Raw genomic sequence first — 19,666 nt, 5'->3', positions numbered from 1 at the left:
ATTTAAAACAAGATTACCAAAACACCTCGAATACGTAAAGGTTAGTTAGCATCCGGCCATTAAAAAATTGAATTTTTTGTTTAAAAAATCTAATAAAAAATTTAATTCAAAAAAAATCAATTTTAAAATTACTGAAATCTATTTTTATAGATAAACTAAAATATCGAACTAGATAAACCGAATTTTATGAGTATAAATAGTTTCAAATAATTGAGTAGGTCTCTTGTGAGACGGTCTCACGAATCTTTATCTGTGAGACGGGTCAACTCTACCGATATTCACAATAAAAAGTAATACTCTTAGCATAAAAAATAATATTTTTTCATGCATGACTCAAATAAGAGATATGTCATACAAGTTTTTGAAACTCTTAGTGGTTAATCAAGTGACACCAATTAATTATATTTGACAAAAATGTTCAATCAATTTTAAAAAGTAATCTTTCTCACTAATAAAAAATATCATAAATAAATTTATATTATTTATTAATAAAAATCATGTCTCTTATAGTTTTCAAAATTTAAAATTCGAAAACTCTCCCATTATCTGTAAACAAATATATATAATATCACTGCATCGTTGATTTTTCTAAAAGTTTCAACCCATTTCACTAGAATATCTATACGTGAAAACTCAAGAATTTGACTTATATTAACAAACTTTATTAATATCCAATATTATGTTACACGCAACGCGCGTGTGATCGAGTCGCTAATATTTATTTGAGATGCAAATTATATATATTATTCAACCAAATCTCCTATTCAAAACACAATAATAAAACGGTAGAAAATGGGCCCACAAATTTCTCTGTTCGGAATTTGAAATCACTCCCTCTCGCCAAAGAGACGTTACAAGCTTTTTAACCTTTTCTGCTACACTGCCCATTATTATAACTCGAAAAAATTTCCACTCCCCTTCATTTATTGCTCCACTGGTCTGTGACCGAAAAGCCTTCCCCTTCTCCATATCTCTCTATCTAAACCTCTCAACTTCCATTTCTGCTCACATGTGTGTGTGTTTTGACGCCGAAAGTTTGCAGCTTTGCGATTGGGGGAAGGTTAGCAGATCTTGTTTTTTGTTTTTTCAGGTGGGTTGTGTGAGTTTTACCGATTTGAGTTTGCTTTATTTTTCTTACGTTTTGTATCTGAAATGGGTTCCATTTTCATGGGTTTTGGTGATCCTTTTTACTGTCTCGTGAATTTCATTAGTTTGGGTTGTGTTTTATCATGCGTGGACTCATGGAGTGTTGTTATCCAAACGGGGTCGTTCCTTAGTGATCGTTTGTGTGATTGTGTTGCTTGTACGAGGTTGAACTGTTTAGTTTTTTTGGTGTATTTTGATGTGAAAAAGTGTAAACTAATAAATAAAGCAAGTGGAATTCAGTCAATGAGATTTTTTTTTTGTGTTTTGAGGATAATAATGGAATTTGATTGGTCTGAAAACTTAGTAACAAAGAGTCAATTCTCAAGTGGTTATCGAAGCGGGGGACTAAGGGAGTGGAGCACGAGAGCGGCCACTCAGATCAAGAGAACTTTAAGTTTCTTGTATAATGTTGTATAGATACATATTTCTCAAAATTCAACATTTTAATCCATTAGTCGGTCACTGCTACTCTCCCCATTTGTTTTGTGAAGATTTATCTAGGTAGTGAAGGTAGCACTTGACTAATGAGATATGACTTTTGGATCAAAATGATGTTCAGAAGTGAGCTGGTAAAGGTGTTTTTTTTAGTTTTGTGCTTAATGTCTCTGTGCCCTTTTCATCTCACTTTTTGATTAATTTTGTGGTGAAAACATTGATTGAGTGAACATTGTAATCTGATTGAGAGCATCATATTCTGGTTTGGCAGCTAAAACTTGCTCACAAGGCTCTGATAGTATCCAGCTTGTGCATAAATTATCAGAACGCTCTTACCCCTCTGGCTGTTTGATTGCATGAGAAAAGTGGAAAATATTTTCTTTATATGTTCTTTGGTTCGATCTAAGGCATATTTGTCCCGCCTCTCAATTTCCCTGTAGCTTAAATGATGTCAATGGTGAAGCTTTTTGAAAGCACACCTTCCTGTGATCCACTACTTCACAAAGCCCAGAGTATCTAATTGCCTTCACATTTCATTGATTTGCAGATGAATGGTAAGAAATGGATTATTGTTTGTCTCTACTCATGTCTTCCATTGTAAAGTGAATTGGGTGCTGTAGTTATTTGTGAACATGGGGATTGATAAAAAGAGCTCCAAGGGTGGAAATTATGTTGGTGGCTTCCTCCAGATGTTTGATTGGAATGCAAAATCTCGAAAAAAGTTGTTTTCAAGCCAGCCAGACTTACCAGGTATCATTCAAATTTGTGATCATTGGTTGTATAATCCTTTTATCTTTTAGCATCGGCCAAAATCAATTTTTACTAAAAATACCTTGCGGTGTAGCATTCCCAATTCTGAATTTACTTATGAAAACTTCTTGTATCTGTGAATATAAGTGGTATGCATCCAAAGCTCAAGGTTGTTCTTTTATCATTAATGTAGAGCAATTCAAACAGAAAAAGAGGGGTGATGGGAATTTTCCAATGACTCAGCTTCAAATGGTAAGAATATTTACAGCAAAAGATTAAAAGTTTTCCCCCAAAACCCAAAATAAAAATATTGTTTTGGGACGTGTAGTTGGACGAGTATGAGGTATCAGCCGGTGCAAGTATCAAAGGAGGCAGTGATTATAGTTGTGCATCATCAGTCACTGATGAGGACATTTATGCAACCAAGGCCCCTGGAGTTGTTGCAAGGCTTATGGGATTGGATTGCATGCCAAAATCCAGCATCCCCGAGCCTTATTCAACTCCACTTTTTGATTCTCATTCTGTTCGAGGTTCTTATTACTTCGATTCTCATTCTGTTCGAGGTTCTTATTACAGCACTAAAAATCTTGAATCTGCTCAAGATCCTTTGCAAGGAGGAGGGGTATGGGGTCAGAATATTATGGAGCCAAAGCAGAAGATTATACACAGACCGATCGAAAAGTTCCAAACTGAAATCTTGCCTCCTAAATCAGCTAAATCAATTCCAATTACACATCACAAACTTCTCTCTCCCATCAAAAGCGTGAACTTTATCCCACTGAAGGATGCTGCTCAGATAATGGAAGCAGCTGCAAGAATTATTGAACCTGGACCTCAGGCTAGTACAAAATCTAAGCTTCCCTTAGTCGGCTCTTCTTCGGGTCCCTTAAGAATAAGGGACTTAAAAGAGAAGGCTCAAGCCACCCAAAAAACGTCAAATCCTTTTGAACGCTCTCATGAATCTAGTGAACGTTGTGCCAAGAAGAATCTTAGGGGACAGTTGTTGAACAAAAGCTGGGATGGATTAATGGACACTGAAGAATCAAATTCCATAGGGAAAAATAGAGGAAAATCCATTTCACTCGCACTACAGGCAAAGGCCAATGTTCAGAAAAGAGAAGGCCTCAACTTAAATGGCAGCAGAAGTGTGGCTGTAAAAGAAGCAAGTGAATTGAACTCGAATCAGCTGTTCAAAAACCAGTCTATAACTCAGAGTGCACTTAAGAAACCAACCACACACAACTCTTCAAGTGTGCTTCGCCAGAACAATCAGAAGCAAAATTGCTTAGTTGATAAAGGAAAATCCCCGTTAAAGTCAGGTGGGAAAGTGATCACCATAGATTCTACCTCCTCAAGCCATCGGGATTCTAAAAACCTTAGTGGCCCCTCTAAAGTTAGTTCCAGAAAGTGGGGCTCAGAGTTTAAAGATGATAAAGGAGAAGTGTTGGGTTCTAGATACGAAAGAGTTACTCGTAAGAAACGATCTATTGATGGGAATTATCAGCTTGAAAGAAATCAGGCTTCTCAGAGCATGAGAACACATAAAAATGGGAAAACGATTCAATCTAGTGCTATCATAGATGAGCAAACTAGATGGGATCAAGATAGTACAGGTAATGGAACGGATATCGTTTCTTTCACATTCACTTCTCCAATGACACGATCAGGCCCTGGCCCGTCCATGGACATTGGGGAGAACCATAAGATCTTTACATCAGATTCTCGAAGTAAGAAGGCACTGCTGAGCTCAGAAGGTATGAGTTCTTCAAAATTTTCTTTCCGGGGACATAATCTCAAAGGAAGTGATGTGTTAAGTGCTCTTTTGGAACAAAAGTTAAAAGAGTTGACTCATGCAGTAGAGTTTTCTAATCCGAAAGCAAGGGATGTTGTACATGATTCCGTGCCTTCTCCAAATACCGAACCTACTGTGCTACAAGAAGACATTAAAGCTGGAATGCACACAGATAATCTATTTAGTGGAGAGGGCTCTAGCCTTTTTCCGGCAGATTCCCAGAAGTTCATGACAACTGGACAGAAGTACCAGGTAGTTATGGATCTTGTATATAGTTTATTTATAGCATCATATTTTGTTCCATTAGGTGAAAAGATGCTCTTGTCAAATATTTTAGTTCTTCAAATTTCGATAAATAATTTCAAAAGATGATGATAGAGAGTTTGTTTAGAATTATCTATGATATGTTTTGATCTAATCAAGTGATTTTGATGGCTTTTTCCAGGAGGGAACACGAGAAGAAACCATCGACCATTGCAGCTCCACATTGTGTCGGCTTCCAAGTCCAGTTTCAGTTCTTGAGCATCACTCTTTTGTTGAAAGTTGCAATTCTTCAGATACTGCCAGTACTAATTTCAGTGCTGCCTGTAAGATAAATTCTTCAACTGTTTATGACACTATCACTTTTCGGAAGTCAATATAATTAGCCTTTACAAACTGAGCTTCTATGACTAATCCCAGGTAAGAAGAATAGCTCGTCAATTTATGCTCATGGAATACCTGGTACATATACTCTGGGGACTCTCCTTACAATTGAAGGAGATGCCGAGCTGTCAGACTCAGCTTCTTCAACAACTGCTAAAACTCTGGCGAAGAGTCAAGAAACTATCTTCACCGTGGCTAACTGTGAAAAGCCAATGAAATGGGAATTAGCATATATTAAGGACATAATATGTAATCTAGACCAAAGTTTTACAGATTATGCATTGGGCAGAGCTCGTATGATTATAAACCCTCGTCTATTTGATCAAATGGAGAGACAAAAAAGGTTCTTGAATGGACCTAGTGGACCCATTCCCGAAACAAACCGTAGAGTTTTGTTCCACTGTGTGAGTGAATGCTTGGAACTGAAATGCAGGCAGTATATAGTTGGAGGAAGCAAACAATGGATAAAGGGTCTGTCTTGGGTCAGAAGAAAGGAGAGATTAGCTGAAGAAATCTATGACGAAATTTCAGGCTGGGTTGCCATTGGAGATTCTTTGGTTGATGAGCTTGTAGACAAAGACATGAGCAGCAAACATGGAAGATGGCTCGACTTCGAAACCGAAGCGTTTGAGCTAGGGACACAGATTCAGTCTAGGATTCTAAATTCTTTGATGGATGAAGTAGTTGCTGATATCTTGGTATTGTGATGGCTTTAATGAACTTATAACTCGTTGTCTTCGTTTCGAAAAAGTTCTACAATGATACAGATTCTCTTTGATGCTCCTTTTGTAGTTTTTTTTCTCCTTTTTACCATATGATGGGAGAGTTTATAAAATGGTGAATCTTATATGGTATACGGCAATAAAAGGTCATAATCCTGCTCTCTCTTGTGCAGAAACTAGGAGAACTTATGCTTCATAGGTTTCTTCTCTTGTAGAAGAGATTCAAGCAAAAACATTTGTCCAAAAATACTGATGTATCCACCATTTTTTTTTAGAGTTTTATTGCATTTCGGCCTCCTGTTCGGTTTATTTATTTTTTAAAAAAACAAGAAAATATAAAATCTGATTCAGAATGGTCTTGATTCTGCCAACCAAAAATCCATGGAAAATGGTATGCCACCGTACTTTAATTATTCTGAAAAAACGGGACACAATTTGCAATAATTCTGGTTCGAGAAAAGGACCTAGAATTATCAGTTGTCTCATATTAGCTAATTTGTATGTATGAAATTAGACAATCCTTATTTGTTTTAGTTTTTGAAATTGAGTTAGGTCTGTTGGACTGCCTTATGAGCCTTACGATTATTATTGTAAACTCCACGATCCAGATGTTTATTTTTGAGCATGAGAGTGATGTGTTAGTTGTTCCACATCGGTTGAATAAAATCCCTGGAAGTTGCATATATGAACTCGGACAATCATCTTCTCTTGAGCCAGCTTTTGGGATTGAGTTAAGTACAAGTCTCACTTTTAAAAAAAAATGAAGAAAAATATGCAAATGACAAGATGAACTCCGATTAAAAAAGCGAGCAAAAATGAAAAAAAATAAACGTAAGCTTCATTAATGAAAATGTAAAAATATAAATTAGACAATTAGTTGATCAAAAATATAATTTTTCAAATTTATTTTACTCATGAAACTTATATTGTTTTTGGGGGAAATGAAACATGGTTGAAGTTCTATTTTTTTTTTAAATTATTTACAATTATATTTCACTTTCTTACTACACGTAATTAGTATTTAACAGTATAATTGTGTGTTTTTTTTTTTTTTTACTATTTATCAATCTTATTTTTCATTTTCTATAAATTTTTGAAATTTGGTCACTTTTTAATTTCGCAATAAGTAATAAATAATATCAGTACAACTCTAAGCTCAATCTGTTCATCCAAAATATAATACGGATTATTATATTTGGCAAACGATATAAAATATGATTATATTATAAATAGTATTATCTATTATTGATGAAAGAGTAGAAAAATATCTCAAGAAATTTATGAAGATAAAAGGATCGGCTTAAAACGGTGAATCTCAAAACTATAAAATAAATTAAATAATAATATTGCAACCATGCAATTAAAATGGAAAAATACGAGCCAAAAACTTAAAAGAATATTTTATTATATATAATAAAAAAGCATTTTATACTAATTGTATGAAGTATTATTTTAAAATTTTATATTTTTTTACGAACACATCGATCCACTAGTTCAAATAGTAGATCAATGATACTGTCAATAACTAGAAATAAAGATAAGGAATTCAAAATTAAGAACAATTAAAAAAATTGATAATAAGTAGCTGCAAAATAATGAAGACAAAAACTTGTGTAAAACGGTCTCACGGGTCGTATTTGTGAGACGAATCTTTTATTTGAGTCATCCATGCAAAAATATTATTTTTTATGTTAGGAGTATTACTTTTTATTATGAATATGAGTAGGGTTGACCTGTGAGATCCACTCAATAATGAAATATCACTTTGAAACTAATATAAACATTACCTTAATTAAACCCAATTCTTATGTATATTTTTTTTATTAATGGACATATATTATTCATGGTATTTGAAGTACAAAAATTTCAGATAATCTATATTATAAATCTTCAACACGTGCATTTTACTTTTGTACGTGCAATTTAGGTGCGTCTTGCAAGCACACATAAAAAGTAAAAATTTATATATCTGAAAATACTCTCATTTAACTTTGTTTGCGTGAGACTTAAAGTTATGATTGTGATTGATATATTGAAATAAAATAAAGTAGGAATGTCATCAAATTTGAGGGAAATAATAATGAGACAAAACCAAAGTGTCAAATTTGATGACTTGAGTTGTTAGATTAGCACATATTGATCATTGATTATCTGATATGTTCCTGATAAGCGTGTGCTTAAATGAGCAGCTAAAAATCGAAAGATTAAATGTGCTCGAGATCTTTGGAATATGCAGACTTGTGAATAGTTGTGATTGGTCGATGGAGTTTTTCATGTTTGAAATCTATATATTTATACTTGAAAAGCTCAAACGGTCGAATTTTCTTTTCAACAATCATATGTATTGTTTTCCCGACAGAGTGGGCGTGTCACTTTTATATCATTAAATACTAATTAATGTTCTTTGTGTTTTTTCTCAACTTCAAGTCATTTGCTTTGATCTTTTTAAGCATTATCTGAATGGCATGATCTGGTCCATCTGTCTGAAACATGAAATATATTTAAAAGTGGTTGGATTTGAAATAGCTCGATATTATTATTTCTTAATCACCCAAACTTAAAGGTACTTGAAATATTCTAACATAGTTAGTGGTGGTGGTGTTGTTATTATTATTAATATTATAATTATATTTAAATAAATAATTATATTTATTATTTTAACTAATAATTATTTATTATTTCATACATATTATTATTATTATTATTATTATTATATATGTGTAAAATAGTTAAAGTAAACAAAATATATAAATGATTTTGTAAAAATATAAGAAAGTGAAGTGGGAAAATGGATGGAATGACTATTTTTATGACCATTGGAATGAACATTAATGACCATACCAAGCATGTATTAACGTATGAGATGATAATGCCCAATCTATTCTACCTGATTCTCTCGTACCAGCAAAAATTTATTTAAATACACTAATGGAACGAAATCAAAAGCTTAATGAAGATTTAGCACATTGCAATTCGACTCAAGGTACATATATAGACAAAATGTATATGAAATTTTGGGATCCTGAGTCGAACTTTAAAAATTCAACTCAAGGTATTTTATCTTATAAATTGTTATGAGCACAATATTATTTTTGGTTTTTATTTGGAGTTAATTGAGTGAAATGTCATACAACTTGCTATTTTTTTTTTCAAAAAAAAAAAATAGATATTTTTAAGATATGAGGTCTGAGACGACCGCCTCACGTACCTCACCTCATGTATATATATTGGTGATATAAACTTGTTTGTAAGGCCCAAGAATTATAGAATTTATAAACCAAGATTATCAATCTTCATTAACGAGAGATTCGAAAGATATGAGAATGCATGACATGCAATGAGGGAAGAAAAGACATGAGAAAATAGGGTTTGCAAGATCGCACCCGCGCCCAGAACAGGAGTGCACCCGCGGTCATTAAAAATAGAATTTTGAAGGTGAGGCCGAAGCATCACCGCACCCGCGGTGCCAGACATGACCGCACCCGCGGTGCATGAACAGAAAGTTGGGGAATTTTACATAAGCCACACCGCACCCGCGGTAAGAACAAGACCGCACCCGCGGTCGTGAATTTCAGAAAATGATAAGCATGCCGAAGCATGAGCGCACCCGCGGTGCTGCACACACCGCACCCGCGGTCATGCGTGGTTGCTGAAAAAAAGACACGTTTCCAGATTTGCATGCAGTATATATATAAGTGAATGACACGTTAATTCCTCAGAAAACTCAGAATAAGGCCGAAGATTTTGATAGAAAATCCTTACGCCTTTTAGATTGGCAATTGTGGAAGATCCGTCCATCAGAATTCGAATTTGAACGTAGTACCATACTCCTCTTGACTCGAGCTACACAAGGACGTAAGTTTTGTTACGTTTTGAGATGTTTTGAAAATATGATGTTGCTAGAATCGAATATGATTCAGATATGATGTTTCTGCTACCGTAGACATTGTAGAATTGAAGACAGATTAAAGAATAGATTGGTTCTGTAATTGTTATGATTTTCGAAAGATATTGACTGAGATTTCGATATCAGAATTGTGTATTACTGATTTTGAATATACCGATATTCGGATTATGAGTTCCAGTATTATATTTGTGATGTTCAGATTGACGAGGTTATTCAGATTGTATTGTTATGCCGTCGAAACATCAGTTGATTTAGATTGATCAGATATGATATTGATTGAGATTCATGGTTATACTGTTGATTTTGATCAGATTGTATACCGATTTGAGTTTTGATCAGAACAGATTCTGAACTGAGATATATACTGATATTGTATTTATGTGATTTGTCATTATCAGATTGATATGGACAGATTTGACTTCGAGACTTCGTCTTCATCAGACCGGGACGACAAAGGTATAATTCATGTGATATTCAGGAAGATATAACTCAAATAAGATCATATTTGAGTTATCCCAACAAAATCACATACTAGATTATTTTTATATTCTAATCTGAATAGGCTTTGTTTATATGCTGATATGCTATGCTTTGTTTACAGATTGTTATGCATTGCATTTAAGATAGGGAGTCTTGACAGATCAGTCAAACTTCTAGATGTTCGGTGATATCACAGCTTAGGGGAAGATCATTCTCCTATTTTAGATGTGGATACAGATCAGGCCGAAGTCTAGGAATAAGACGTACCGTCACCCCGATTGAGAGGGTAGGTGATAGATCGTCTTATTCACACCGGGATCCCTAGAGTTATAGTTGAGTCGAGTCTAGACATGATTTGACTAGAACTGCATGTGTTTATAGATGTGGTTTCATAGACTATGAAACCCATGTTTATTGCTTTCAGACATGATAGTATGTGTTTATGATTTGATGTAAATTGCATGGTTATCTGAATTGAGTTGCATGCTTATTTTGATTTGATTTCATAGATTATGAAATCTATTACTTTTGAATATGTTTATGACAGCATGTTTTTATGATTTAGATTGTTTATATACATGCTTACCATGTTTTATACTGGGATTTATTCTCACTGGAGTATCCGTCTGTTGTCTTGTTTTGTATGTGTGCATAACAACAGGTGGGACAAAATCGGGGTCGAGAAGATGATGAGAGAAGACGAGTTTAGCGTGGTGATTCCGGACTTGGATATATTTGGTTTTATTACTTGAACTGTAGTAGTTGAACCTTAGATTAGTTAAAAGATTGTTGTATCTTTATACTGAATTGTAGTTTTATACAGATATGTATATTATGTAGATGCCATTACCTTCCGCACTTTATTTTAAAAAGAAAAATTTTTAGACCCTGTTTATCTTAATTGATAATTAAGTCCCAAAGATGATTAAGAAAAAGATCAGCGTCCGGGTCCCCACAACAGGTGGTATCAGAGCGGATAGTTCCTTTAGACTTAGATTATCAGAGCGATAGATCCTTTAGGCTGAGATAGTCAGAGTTGATAGATCCTTTAGACTGAGATAGAAGAGAATGAGCGGGGTAGATTGAATTTTCTTTCCTTGCATGTGATTGCTAGCATGAGATTTATTTCAATGTTGACTTACATTGTGTGTGCTAGCATGATTTATTGCTTTCCCTATTACATGTTGTTTGTTATCTGAGTTGATTACAGCATGTAATTACCAAGACTGAATCAGAACCGAGTCTGAATCAGAGGTATATGATCAGAGAAGGGCTGAGACAAATTATATAGATTGTGTATTGATTTGTTTGATATTCAGATATACCGCCTCGGAGAATTCCAGAAAAGGGTAGTACTTCGTCTGAACAGATAGATGCATCAGAAACTCAGATAGAAGTAAAGTTGGCAGAATTTCAGTTATTACAGCCGCCGATTTTGAGTGGTACCGAGACATCTGAAGACTGTCAGAACTGGTTTGATGATATAGAAATCTTGTTCGATTTACTCGATTGTACAGATGAACAGAGAGTTAAAATGGTACATTATCAGTTACGAGAGGCCGCCAAGAATTGGTGGATTACATGTAGAAGAATGTTAGAACAGAGAGGTACAGTGATTTCGTGGTACATATTCAGAACTGAATTTTATCGAAGATTTTTCTCAGCCTCGTACCGAGAGGACAAGAAAGCAGAGTTTGAGAATTTGAGCCAAGGTAAATTGAATATTGATGAATATACCGCCAAATTCTCTACTCTACTGCATTTTGCTCCTCATATAGCTGGGAATGATGAGGAGATAGTGAATCAGTTCATCAGAGGGTTGAATTCGGAGGTAGTTGCATTTATGAATCTGCAGCGACCTTACCATTTTGCTGATATCTTGAGTAGAGCGAAGAGAGCTGAGGCGAGTCTGATTAGACAGCTAGGAAGGTTGTGTGTGAAGCAACCCCAGACACAGCAATCCCCTCTCAGATTTGATCGCGGCAGTACGAGTGGGAAGCAAGATTTGCTGAAAGCTCGAAAGAAGCCATTCAAGAAGTTGAGGAGTAGTTCCTCTAGCTCAAGTGGTTCCAGTCCAAGTCATATTGGAGTCTATTGCAGGAATTGCGGAGGGAGACATTCCTCAGAGCAATGCCAAGGAGTGCTTGGTAGATGTAATATTTGTAGACAGCCAGGGCATTTTGCTAAAGTCTGTCCACAAAGAGGTTCCCGTAGATTTCATGGAGCTGGACCATCGGGTGGTAATGACTGAGGAACAGACCCAAGAAATACTTGAGGATATAGTGACAGGTACTATTCTTTTATGATTAGATTGCATATGTATTGATATATACTAATGCATTCCCTACGATTATCTTTGACTGAGTTGCGTTGATATATGATGTACCTGTTGGGTCTGTATTTACTGTAGTATCGATGTCTTTACCTTTTGGGAAAGAAAGATTGATATCAGAGATTTCTGTAACATCTTGTATATTACAGTAAGATGAGAATAAGATCGAGTTAGATTATGATGTACTTGTGTTTCTAATTTGATTGCATTATTGATGTTAATATGCTAAACAAGTACAGAACTGTTATAGATTCCTTTCAGGAGAGTATAAGATTCAGACCAGATCTGGTTGATGACTAGAGATATCATAGTAATTATTCTAGATTTAGAATTCCTGTGGTATTTAGATTGTCTATAACTCGATTTATACAGAAAAGAACAGATGGTATCCTTATGTATTCAGTAGATGTACTGAAATCGAGCCTAGTATTGGCAGATTTGCCAATGATGTGCGAATTGGCTGATGTTGTCAAATAAGATTTCAGATTTACCTTATATCAGAAAGATAGATTTCAGAATTGAATTTAGATCAGATACTGATTGTTGTTTTAGAATTCAGTATAGAATAACATTGAATGTACCTTATGATACAGAATGAATTGAAAGAATTGAAAGATCAGTAGAAGAGTATCGACACATTTGATTAGTGTTGCTCTTTGGCGTGTTTCAGTATCTTCAGAGATGTTCTGATGATTCTATGCCTGTTATATCTAGGAGATTTTGATATAATTGCAGCATTTGATTGATCGAATCGAATATCTGAAGAGTGTATTGGATATTCTGAGAACTGTGATGATTGTATACAGAAATTATTCAGATAAGAATCCTGTTTGAAACAGATTTTATTCAGAGTATGCGATATCTGAAGTTAGTATACCGATTGATTTTGATATAGTTGAAATTGTGATCAGTGACCGAGAATGATACCGATATCAGAAAGATCAGAAATGTCAGAAATGTATTTGCTTGATTGGCAGATTATTTTATTCGACTGTTGCTTTATATCTGCTGAGTATTGTTATTGTTCTGAATCAGTATTTGAGACATCTTAGATTGTTTTGGAGAGCATATTTTATTTGCAGATGAGATATAACAGTTGATCAGTATGACATGAAGATATTTATCAGAAATCCTTGTTTTATGAGTTCACTGAACTCACTAGATCTGTATAGGATATTGATACTTCGTTTCTGATTTGATATTGCTGTTATTTTGAATCCGTATATGCTACAGATTATAATGAACCGTTGAGATTATATACAGTTCAAACCGAATCAGAGCTGAACTCGAGAATTACAGCAGTTCAGAAATTGGATCAGAATGTTCAGAACTTGATTGTAATAATCAGAACAGAGTAACAGATATGTGATTTTGTATTTTGTATGAGATTGATTATTTTATGATGTCAGATGTGTCAGAGTTTTACAACAGAAGTTGATATCGATAGTCAGAGCCGAATACCAGGTATGTATATTTTCTTTCATTTATGTTATTAATTGATTTGTTTATATCAAATAGTTCGAATCAGAAATCACAGATAGGGTCAGAAATGTACCGTGGTAGATTCAGTTTTCAGTTTGATGATTGAGAATGTGTGATATTCGAACAGATGGTTTTGATGTAGACAGATTAAATCAGTTCTGACAGAATTTTTATTGAAAGGTTGGCAGAAATTATACCGATATGTCTGAATCGCTAACGGAAAAGACAAAAAGATAGAAATCAGAAGATTTATTACAGAAGTGTATAATTCTGAATAGAAATGGAAGTACATTTCTATGGCTTTTGTAATGAAATTACCGCCATTTTCTACAGATAGTGAGATAATATGATTATGATTGATAGATTATTCAATCTATATATTATTAGTTTGTACAGATAACGTACAAACATAGTCAAATGACACAGATCGATGTCAGAGAAGTGATCAGAATAATCAGAATGCCACAGTAGAATATGTCAGATTGTGATTTTGTTTGAGTTTGTATTCGTGACAGAATATATCATGAACTCTCTCGTAGATTGTTTCACAGATTGACAGGCAGTCAGAATGTATTATCCAGATATTAGAAGATGTTAGCACTATACAGCTTTAGTGCTGGATATTAGCACTAGTTGTTATGACTTATTGTCACTGTATAAATTACTGTATGACACTAGCTATTAAGATAGTTCAGAATGGACAGATTTAAGAAACCAACGTCGGATGATGACGATTGGTATTTACAACTGAAGGTGTTATATGTTCTTAATTGGAATAAACAGATTTGATAACAGCAGATAGTACTGATATGTGATGAGCTGTCGATTGGTTTATACGGACGGTGTATAACCAGTAATGCGAGATTAATTTGTCAGAAGAATTGGAGAAGTATTATGACATTATACTTAGTGAATTCTTATTCCACACTGAAATCAGATATTTGAGTTTTGATTTAACTCTATTATGCATTTCCTCTGATATCTCCGAAGTGATTGTTTATGAGTTCGAGGACGAACTCAGATCTAAGAGGGGGAGAAATGTAAGGCCCAAGAATTATAGAATTTATAAACCAAGATTATCAATCTTCATTAACGAGAGACTCGGAAGATATGAGAATGCATGACATGCAATGAGGGAAGAAAAGACATGAGAAAATAGGGTTTGCAAGACCGCACCCGCGCCCAGAACAGGAGTGCACCCGCGGTCATTAAAAATAGAATTTTGAAGGTGAGGCCGAAGCATCACCGCACCCGCGGTGCCAGACATGACCGCACCCGCGGTGCATGAACAGAAAGTTGGGGAATTTTACAGAAGCCACACCGCACCCGCGGTAAGAACAAGACCGCACCCGCGGTGGTGGTACCGCACCCGCGGTCTAAGATGTACCACACCCGCGGTCGTGAATTTCAGAAAATGGTAAGCATGCCGAAGCATTAGCGAACCCGTGCTGCTGCACACACCGCACCCGCGGTCATGCGTGGTTGCTGAAAAATAAGACATGTTTCCAGATTTGTATGCAGTATATATATAAGTGAATGACACGTTAATTCCTCAGAAAACTCAGAATAAGGCCGAAGATTTTGATAGAAAATCCTTACGCCTTTTAGATTGGCGATTGTGGAAGATCCGTCCATCAGAATTCGAATTTGAACGTAGTACCGTACTCCTCTTGACTCGAGCTACACAAGGACGTAAGTTTTGTTACGTTTTGAGATGTTTTGAAAATATAATGTTGCTAGAATCGAATATGATTCAGATATGATGTTTCTGCTACCATAAACATTGTAGAATTGAATACAGATTAAAGAATAGATTGGTTCTGTAATTGTTATGATTTTCGAAAGATATTGACTGAGATTTCGATATCAGAATTGTGTATTACTGATTTTGAATATACCGATATTCAGATTATGAGTTCCAATATTATATTTGTGATGTTCAGATTGACGGGGTTATTCAGATTGTATTGTTATGCCGTTGAAATATCAGTTGATTTAGATTGATCAGATATGATATTGATTGAGATTCATGGTTATACTGTTGATTTTGATCAGATTGTATACCGATTTGAGTTTTGATCAGAACAGATTCTGAACTGAGATATATAATGATATTGTATTTATGTGATTTGTCATTATCATATTGATATGGACAGATTTGACTTCGAGACTTCGTCTTCATTAGACCGGGACGACAAAGGTATAATTCATGTGATATTCGGGAAGATATAACTCAAATAAGATCCTATTTGAGCTATCCCAACAAAATCACATGCTAGATTATTTTTATATTCTGATCTGAATAGGCTTTGTTTATATGCTGATATGCTATGCTTTGTTTACAGATTGTTATGCATTGCATTTAAGATAGGGAGTCTTGACAGATCAGTCAAACTTCTAGATGTTCGGTGATATCACAGCTTAGGGGAAGATCATTCTCCTATTGTAGATGTGGATACAGATCAGGCCGAAGTCTAGGAATAAGACGTACTGTCACCCCGATTGTGAGGGTAGGTGATAGATCGTCTTATTCACACCGGGATCCCTAGAGTTATAGTTGAGTCGAGTCTAGACATGATTTGACTAGAACTGCATGTGTTTATAGATGTGGTTTCATAGACTATGAAACCCATGTTTATTGCTTTTAGGCATGATAGCATGTGTTTATGATTTGATGTAAATTGCATGGTTATCTGAATTGAGTTGCATGCTTATTTTGATTTGATTTCATAGATTATGAAATCTATTACTTTTGAATATGTTTATGACAGCATGTTTTTATGATTTAGATTGTTTATATACATGCTTATCATGTTTTATACTGGGATTTATTCTCACCGGAGTATCCGGCTGTTGTCTTGTTTTGTATGTGTGCATGACAACAGGTGGGACAAAATCGGGGTCGAGAAGATGATGAGAGAAGACGAGTTTAGCGTGGTGATTCCGGACTTGGATAGATATGGTTTTATTACTTGAACTGTAGTAGTTGAACCTTAGATTAGTTAAAAGATTGTTGTATCTTTATACTGAATTGTAGTTTTATACAAATATGTATATTATGTAGATGCCATTACCTTCCGCACTTTATTTTAAAAAGAAAAATTTTTAGACCCTGTTTATCTTAATTGATAATTAAGTCCCAAAGATGATTAAGAAAAAGATCAGCGTCCGGGTCCCCACATTGTTAGAGACTAGGAATGATCTCCCTTCGTCCTCGTCATGTGTATGTCACAACCACTTAAAGAAATTTCCGGGTTACACAATGTTTGGAAGCCGATAACTCTACCTCGACGTGTTTGTGGGAGCCATGATGACTGCGATCGCATCGCATAATATGACATATTGACAAACCAAAGAGACTTTTGAGCATAGTAATAACTCGAGGTTCAAATGAAGAAATTGGGGGTGTTAATTACCAGCAATCCACATGAATCTGCAACATGAAACTAGGGCCGGACTTTTTATGAGGCCAAGTAAGTCACTACCTAAGGGCTCGGTCCTAGAAGGAGGGTACCTAACATATATATTTTGAGTTGGTGTTCTACTGAAATAAAAAAATTTGGCCCAATATTAAACAAAAAAGAATAATTTGAATTTTTTTGTTTATAATTGATAAAATTCGATATATTCTAAAAGTTCGATTTGAACAATATAAACAATATTAAGAGACTTTGGAGCATTTGTTGAGTTTGGAGAAGTTAAAGAGTTAGTATTTAATTAGCTTGATGAAGTATTGTATAGAGTAAAAAAAGTATTGTATAAAGCTTCGAGAATTTTTGAAGATGTTACAATGTATGGCAAAATTGAATGATTTATTATCAAATACTTATATTGCTCGTAAGATTTTGTTAACCATACTAATAACAGTTGCATAAGTAAAAAGAATCTTATCGAAGTTGAAGTTAATAAAGACTTATGTTCGATTAACAAAGTTACAAAATAGACTGAATGAAATAGCTATGTTATTGATTGACAAAGAGATTATCTGACAATTGGATTGTATAGATTTGATATATATTTTTCCTCTAAAACAACTAGATTATTATTATTTATGTAATTATTTCAAATATTTATTGTCTTATTTTTTATGTAATATATTGTTTTTGATGTATTTATGTATTATTTATTGTGTTTATTATTTTTAACTGAACTTTAGCGTTGCACGTGCATTTCGATACTTTGTGCAACATTCGAGCATCTTGCTTACACTTTCGAATTATTATTGATTACACTTTCGAATTATTGTTGTTTTCAAATGTACATGAATGATAATGTATAATCAATTGTTCAAAATTAACATTTAAAATTCTTATATAAAATAACATATATGCTAACGCAGACTCTTGAAACTTGAATGTTTTTGTCCAAGTCTATTAATAAATTTAGCAATCAACTAAAAAATTTATCCATTCATTTCACACATCAAATAATTTTAAAAATTATTATAGTTTTACAACTAATTTGAATTTTTTTTTAACCATATAGAATACAAAACTTACCGTATTACTGTGCTCTACCCAAATTATAAATTTATTGTCAAACTCATCGAAAATGTAGAAATGCATAATTGAGTCTTATTTATTGACATTGAAACAATGGGAAAACTCTTACAAAAATTTAAATAAACCAAAGAATGCATATAAAGAAGCATCATCATGCACTAGTAGAAAATAGAATGCAAAGAGAATATATAGGTCATACATACAAACAAAGTAACAAATTAATAATAATTATTATTATTTTAATAAAAAGAAATACAAATTATTAATGATGGTGGAAATAAAATAATCTAAATTTGAAATGACGAAAATATAAGCTAATTAACCAAGAAAAAAAAGGCAAACACCAAAGAAGAATGAGATTCAAACATTAATTGTAAGTAGTTAAGATAATATAAGGGAAGATTTGCAGATAATATAAGCTTTCAAAGAATTTAATCCATGTATATCGTAAAGATCATTTCATTTATTATCCATAAAAATATCTTTTTTTTATATGTGTTTCAAGTTCCTCCAATATATAAAAAAAAAAACTCTAAAGCTAACATAATATTCCATAAATTTATTTAAATAGTTTTCAATATAAACATTCTATTTCCACACGATTTTCAAGTTCTTACAAATACTTTCTTTTTCTCTTATACTTCATCAATGAATCAATAAATATTTTAATCTAATAACCGTGCAACTCACGTGCATCTTAAATATGTAATATGCATGAATATATATATTTTTAACTAATAAAAAAAATATTACCATGCATTTTATTTGAAATATCAAAATTTCTAATATTTATGACACCAACATTATTTTCCGTAGGTGCGACTTACGTGCATCTTCAACACGTGCAAATTGTTTTGTTTACAAACTCAAGGAAAATCTATTACATGATATAATATTTAAGTACCTCAACTATGTAAAAACTTCTAAGTTAAATATTCAATACATTTATTTAAATATTTTTTGGGTATAAATTAACAATCTATTTCCACGAGTATTGCATGTGCTTCTCAAATTCTTACAAAAAATGATGAGAACACACTTTGAAACCAAGAAATACAGAGGGACATAGCAAGGTACCATGAAGATTGAGATTGTCTCACTTAACAAGACCTATTAATGAACCAAAAAAACTCTCAAGCAGAGTACTAATAACTTCAACTTGATATGAAAAATGAGTATGCAGATCAACAGAAGACATAAAACATGCTTGTATCAGATGAGTCTGCAGACCAAGAATAAATTTCTGAAATTCATAACATTATATACTTTAAACAACATAGTGATGGCATGATACAACAATGAAAAATGACTCAACGTTATCCTTAACAAAAAAGATTAAAAGACCAATAGTTCTCTTGCAAATTGAGGAGAAAGTAAGCGCAACTAATATTGGCAAATGTTCAATCCACGTGAATCTTCAACGTGCAACATACGTGTATTTCATTAATTTTTACGTGCAACATACGTGCATTT

The 19,666-nt window shown here is 33.7% G+C and overlaps 1 protein-coding gene across 5 annotated transcripts; it reads left to right on the top strand.

Moving 5' to 3' along the window:
- The first annotated feature begins 910 nt into the window (after positions 1-910).
- Positions 911-5,546, top strand: LOC140832944 (uncharacterized). 5 transcript variants are annotated; one of them, XM_073197265.1, is made up of 7 exons: positions 911-1,060; positions 2,022-2,135; positions 2,202-2,331; positions 2,525-2,583; positions 2,660-4,375; positions 4,569-4,710; positions 4,805-5,546. In XM_073197265.1, the coding sequence occupies exons 2-7, from the start codon at positions 2,133-2,135 to the stop codon at positions 5,473-5,475; spliced, it is 2,721 nt and encodes a 906-aa protein (XP_073053366.1). In that variant the 5' UTR covers positions 911-1,060; positions 2,022-2,132; the 3' UTR covers positions 5,476-5,546. The 5 variants fall into 5 exon arrangements, with proteins under 5 accessions (XP_073053366.1, XP_073053367.1, XP_073053368.1 ...); XM_073197268.1 differs by lacking the exon at positions 911-1,060 and having other exon boundaries at positions 1,097-2,135; positions 2,660-2,861; positions 2,895-4,375; XM_073197266.1 differs by having other exon boundaries at positions 2,129-2,331.
- The last annotated feature ends 14,120 nt before the right edge of the window (positions 5,547-19,666 follow it).

Source organism: Primulina eburnea, chromosome 5 (genome assembly GCF_022965805.1).
Source record: "Primulina eburnea isolate SZY01 chromosome 5, ASM2296580v1, whole genome shotgun sequence".
Classification (NCBI taxonomy): Eukaryota; Viridiplantae; Streptophyta; class Magnoliopsida; order Lamiales; family Gesneriaceae; genus Primulina; species Primulina eburnea.
Note: the sequence above shows the minus strand (reverse complement) of the source record. Positions and strands in the feature narration are given on the sequence as shown.

Coding starts and splice junctions, on each gene's coding strand:
- LOC140832944 (XM_073197265.1), top strand. Junction 2,584..2,659: donor CAATGACTCAGCTTCAAATG/GTAAGAATATTT, acceptor TGGGACGTGTAG/TTGGACGAGTATGAGGTATC. Junction 4,711..4,804: donor TACTAATTTCAGTGCTGCCT/GTAAGATAAATT, acceptor GACTAATCCCAG/GTAAGAAGAATAGCTCGTCA.